This window comes from Glycine soja, chromosome 8, assembly GCF_004193775.1.
Source record: "Glycine soja cultivar W05 chromosome 8, ASM419377v2, whole genome shotgun sequence".
In the NCBI taxonomy this organism is placed as follows: Eukaryota; Viridiplantae; Streptophyta; class Magnoliopsida; order Fabales; family Fabaceae; genus Glycine; species Glycine soja.
The window spans coordinates 46,329,378-46,335,377 of NC_041009.1; the positions used below are offsets into that span (position 1 = coordinate 46,329,378).

General features: G+C 32.8%; 1 protein-coding gene across 1 annotated transcript; it reads right to left on the minus strand.

The window, feature by feature from the left end:
- Positions 1-1,922: 1,922 nt before the first annotated feature.
- Positions 1,923-5,501, minus strand: LOC114423688 (U-box domain-containing protein 9-like). The gene is made up of 2 exons (XM_028390533.1): positions 4,742-5,501; positions 1,923-3,293 (listed from the first exon to the last, which is right to left on the minus strand). Exons 1-2 carry the CDS (start codon positions 5,039-5,041, stop codon positions 2,208-2,210), a joined length of 1,386 nt encoding a protein of 461 aa, XP_028246334.1. The 5' UTR covers positions 5,042-5,501; the 3' UTR covers positions 1,923-2,207.
- Positions 5,502-6,000: the final 499 nt, after the last annotated feature.

A 6,000-nucleotide genomic window follows, 5' to 3' on the forward strand; every position in this document is an offset into this window, starting at 1 on the left:
ATTTAACAATTTTTAAAAAAGAATCAATTTGGTTTTGAAAATTAAATTGAATTATTTAAAAATAAATCCATTTCATTTTCAAAATTTTAAGAAATTGAGAATCAAATTAAGTCATTTAAAATAATTTAAAGATCAAATTAATTCACTTTTTAAAAAATTGATAATCAAATTAATTTTTTTAAAATTTGAGGACCAAATTAAATCATTTAAAATAATTTGAGCACCAAATTAAATCAAGCCTTTATACTACAAAAGAAATCCTCATTCAATAATAAATGAATTGCAAATTGAGAATCAACATTTTGACTACCTGAAATAAAAGAGATACAATTCCACCTTAATCCAACATTTAGCACAACTTTTCTTTCATACCACAATTTATATATTATTTATTAATAATAATAATAATAACCAAAATTCTAAAATAGAATAACAACATGCACACACCGACACGAGATTTAACTAATTTCACTAAGTGCTTACATCCTTTGGAGTAGAAGGATTATTTCTATTATTTATAAGCAAATAGGATTATATCAGTATATATGATATAAACCTACATACATATTGCAATATCATATTATCATTCCTGTACCATACTGCACACTCTCTGCTCAAGCATCTATTCGCTCATAAAATATGAGTCATACATGACATTTATCTTCCACGGAAAATCTGTCCAATCCAAAGTCTCAGTACCCATGTAAAAAAATCTTTATCCATCATAACCCGTTCCACAAACTTCATCATGTTTATTTTATCTTATTCTCACTCTAATTTATTTCTTATTAAACTTCTCTTCTACCTTTGAATTTTAAACTCCACATTATATTCTCTCTTTTCATTTTTCTTGTTTTCCCTCCTCGTGAGCTTCTTCCAAATCTATTTCAATGGTGAATTGCCCTTTTAAAACACGTAAATAAAGACGAAGACTGCAACAGGTTTATAGTATAATTTACATCCACACATAAATCTAACTTGAACTTAAGTGAGGGAATGTCAATTATTCCTGTACCCATTGATTGGATGAGTTCTATATTATGTCCTGTACATGAACTAAGACCAAATGGAAACAAGAGAGAAATAGATTCCTTGTGAGTCGTGAAGTGATATTTTCTCCAATCATTTTGTTTTTTTCAATCTGTTTTTCTAAGTAAATTTGGTCCCTTGTGACTTGTGAAGTGATATTGTTTCCATTCATTTTCACATTTTTATCCTTTTCTTTGTTGCTTGCTGCGTATGGATCTTTCCTCCCATTCTTTTTACAACCATTACCAATGGAAAGAGGAATAAGAGATACCTTTCTAATTTCAGCCACCTACCTACGTAGCAGCCATGATTTATTTCGTGGTCATCACAACAAGTTGTCTTATGATATTTGCAATTTGATTTAAGACTGATGTTCTTAGACAAATCCCACCAACGATGGATACTTATGGTCTAAAAAAATTATTTATACTATTTTTAAAATTAAATCATTTTTTAATTCACGGTATCCTAGGATTAATCTCTTAAGATATTAAGATCCATTTAAAATGTTTATTTTAAATAAATTAACAATCAGCCAGTATAGATAAGCTCAATCTCTCAGGAGGAGAGAATTAGCTAAGAAATAAATGAATAAATAATAGAATTGTGTTGTTACATTGACAAATAAAATAAAATAGGTTTACAAATTATTCTATCTAACCAAATTTCCAGAATTGGAAGTATGAAACTAGTTATTGCCAGTGATCCTTTTTTCCCCCCTATTCATCATTATTAGCAAGGAACGTGATTGATTAAGCATTGTACAAGTTGGCATTTGTCATGGTTAGTTAAACAGGTGCAATGCAGTGATACCATGAAAGTAAGAAACCATAAAGGCTTTCACTAAACTAGTTTTTTTCTATCTTAATGATCTTCTCCATAACACTAAGCAAAGTAAAAATAGAGATAATATATTATAAACATAACCAAAAGTTTTAAGCCCAAACATCCTTGGAGAGTCCTGTAGAAGATTTTGAATAATTTAGAGACAGAGCACATGACTTTATTTGGTCACTAACTGATGAACATGAGAATGACTTCGTTAAGAAAAAAGAATGTACAAAAATTGGTGAAGAGACAGAATTTCTGACTGATTTTAACTTTAAACAACTTAGAGTTTCTGGAGACAAATGCAGAATATACGATGTAATGTACCTTGAGAGAGGGCTCAAGAGACATTATGCAGTGTGTGTGATATTAACAGCCCTATTCAATCTCTCAAGAATTCCACTAGCTTTCCTCTTAGCCCTTGATGTTCCATGCTTTGCTAGCTCAGAGATTGTTTTGTGGCTGTTCTCCTCTTCCCTTATTTCCTTCAACTTTGATCTATCATACAGACAAATGGTTTGAAGGATTGCTACACAATTCTCCTTGTTGCGTTCGCATGAGCTCTCTCTGATGATCCTCAGCAAGCTAGGAACAGCTCCAAGATCTCCCATGTCATGAACAGCCCTCTGGTGACTTGAAAGCAGTGCAAGAATAGCTAGTAACTCAGCAACATGAATCTGCTTATTTATCTTTGCCAAAATCACCCTCACTGCGCCGTCCTTCTCGGCTCTTGCCTTGTTCTCATGCATTACACATATGTTAAAAATTGCTGAAGCAACATCCTTCATGGCTAAGGGATGCCCTTCTTCCAAGAGGTCAATTAACGGCTTCAAAACTCCAGATTTCCCTATGAGTTCCTTGTTTGAGTCGAGAGCTGATAAAGTGAAAAGCGCAGCTGCGGCATTGCTCCTCGTTTCAATTGTTCCGGATCTCAATGCTCTCATAAGGAGAGGAATTACCATAGGAGTTTCAGCCACTAGCTTTTTGTTGTTATCATGAATAGAGATGTTGAGGAGTGTTGTGATTACATCTTCTTGGAGATCAGGGTGAACACTACCAAAAGAATCACTGCCACAAATTGGCTTAAGCAATTGGGGAATGGCATCTGCAGAATCACAGAAGAGTACCCGGAAACAAGGATACTTTTTTGTCAGCAAGCGCAGTTCTTTTGCAGCCGTCTTCTGATCAGAAAGTGTTGATGACATTTTCTTAAGCAAACAAAGAAAATGCTCACGGTCGGCTTCGTTTAAACCTTCCTCATCAATATATTGAACAGTATTCGACAATTCAATCCCCTGGTTTTTAGACCATTGCTCAATCATTTCCCTTATTAGATGATTTGGTGTAAGCACAGTGTGTGAAAGGACTTGATGTGTCCGAGGGCAAGTCCTATTTCCAGCATTTAGCCATTTTTGAATGAAAGGTCTGTCATATGTCTGCATAATTGACACCAAACGATGCTACATATTAGCAACCAAAAGAGGGAAACAAAATGAATCATTGTTCATAATTAGACAGGGAAAATATCTGCACAATCTCAAATTTGTTCCAAACCATCACTGATTCACTCAAAACCAATCAGAATTCAGAAATATCATTGCACAGAAAAAGGCTTAGGACAGAAAGAAAGGGAAAAAAAAAGGTAGTCACGGTGGTGGAAGACATCACTGTACTAATTTGGAAAAAGAAAAAGGCCAAGAACACTAGAATTTAATTATTCCCTTTTGAGAAAACCAGTCAAAAGTTCTACACAAAGATACAATCACCACCGCCACTCACTCACTCACAAGAATCACATTTATGAACAGAGAATATTATTCTTTTTTCACCTCCCCACTCTTTCTCTTTCCATCCACAATGGCTATCATAGGCATATCATCAAATTGCCCTTTTCCTTTTTCTTTTTCCTCTTTTTTGTTTCTTGAAACATACATTTGAAACATGAATGCAGTAAAGCTAACAACATAAATAGAGGGAAGATCACAGAAATTCCGCAAATCAAACAAAAAGTACTTGGCATTGAACTTCCATTGACAGCAAATGTAAAACAATTCCAAAATAAAATCCAGCAAGTCCCACTCACATTGAACAGCAAAATGTAAAAGCAAAACAATCAAACAGGTTAAAAACTGTTTTGATTGAAGAAGAAAAAATAAACAAGAAGAAACAGAAAGACAAAGAGAAAACTACAATTCCAAATGCTGAAACGATTTATCTTCACATTTGTTAAAATAGATAATATGAACTATATTATTAACTTCATTAAATAAATTAAAAAAATATATATCTCTAAGGTTCTGCACTGGACTAGTAAAGAGCTGAATATATTCCTTTTCTATCTTTCCCATACCTTTTAGTCACTTAACATGGAATAAAGTACAGAAATTCCAGAAAAGAGAGATGGACAAAAGGCCAAAATCAGATTCTATATCTCCACTTTAGTTAAACTTAATTCCAAAAGAAAATAGAAATTAAAAAAAAACATTTTTGTTAAGAACTTTCTACCCCTTTATGCCACACCAGAATAATTCATCAACTCATTTTTCTAGGCACCAAGATATTTATTAAAATTAATAGCAATAATAATAACAACACCCCAGTTTTATTGTATTTTGTCTTTCCTTCTGTTTCCAGCATTTTCTCAGAAACCATAAACACATCAAATTGTTATTATCATTATTACTCTTCAGACTTTTTTTTTTTACAAATATTTATAACATTTCATTTAAGGGTATTAAATGAAAAAAAAAAACAAATGCATTTAATCTCTTAAAAATTATAACTTACTAGTACCTGCTAAATAAGAGGATTAATAGAAAAAGAAAAAGAAAATTGTTGGAAGATTCAGAATTCTTGTTATACACTTGAAAATTGTGACACTAACCTGACCAGAAGCCACAATGACAGGATCTCTCATCAATTCCTTGGAAAGAGGGCACTTGAATTCATCAGGGCAAGAAGAAGCGACACTCTTGTTGTGAAGCTTCAGAGACAGTGAAGACCTGTTTCTGAGCTTCAACTCCTTGAGAACACAGAGAGTCTCTTTGGCCTGATCAATGGTCTCAGTGCTGCAATCCTCATCATGCACAATAGACTTCACCAACCTCTGAAGCTCCCTCTTCAACTCTTTGGCCTTCTTCACCATCACCCCTGGATCAGACTCCAACACCCCTGGCTTTGCCATGTGCTGATGAATGATGATGATCCTAATGGATCAGACACCCCCCAAAAGCCTTCAACTTTTACAACAACAAACAACCCCAGAAGTTTATATGTATTAAAAATTGAAAATTTTGGTTCAGGGAATGGAGAAGCAGAGAATATCAGTGGAGGAAGCACTATGTTTCATCTTCTCTTCTTTCTCTCTCTCCTTTACGTGTTGCTTCTCTTCTTTAAAAAAAGAAAGGAAATTTGTGTGTGCTTGTGTTTTGTGTCAATTGTGTGAGAGTGAGTCTCTTTCTTTCTATGTGCCGGTTTGGCTGCTTTTATTATTCGGCTGGCTTCTATTCTCGGTAACATTTAACTGTTGAGAGGAAAACAAGGACATTACCATAAAGACACAACAAGCTCATAACTCCACCTTAGTTTGTTTTCTCTCTCTGTCTCTCACTAGACTTTATGCTCCTTATATTAATACTACTAATATCTCACTTCCTTGGTTTGTGTATTGGCATAATTGATCCGCAAGTCTTTCACTCTCAAAGATGTGAGAGTTAGAGAGAGAAAAGTGGTAATATTCTCCTAGGCTTATCCCCCAAGTTTTGATGGTTTTTTTTTTCTTTTCTTTTGTGTGTGAAGTGATATATTTGTAAGAAAGAAGTAGGTATATTTTGTATAGAAGTTTTTAGAATATTTAATTTTATTCATGAGTTGTATATGTAGAGAAAAAGTGTAATACAAAATTTAAATACTAACATTATCTTAGTCTTAAAATCAAATTCTTAATCTTCTAAAAAGATAAGATCAAATCCTTATTTTTATCTAAACAAATTCATGATATTTTTTAAATTTATATCATATCCTAAAGATTTCAAACAAATAATAAATTTTTTAAAATAAACTAAATATTTTTTTAAACTGAAGATATCAAGCATATTCTCGAACACTCTTTATTTTATTTTATTTTATTGATTTACTAATTAA

What these genes read in the sequence shown, in the direction of transcription:
- LOC114423688 (XM_028390533.1), bottom strand. Translation starts at nt 5,041, where the DNA reads ATGGCAAAGCCAGGGGTGTTGGAGTCTGATCCAGGGGTGATGGTGAAG. An exon ending in TCATTGTGGCTTCTGGTCAG is followed by an intron (nt 3,294 to 4,741) that starts GTTAGTGTCACA and finishes TCAATTATGCAG; the next exon opens with ACATATGACAGACCTTTCAT.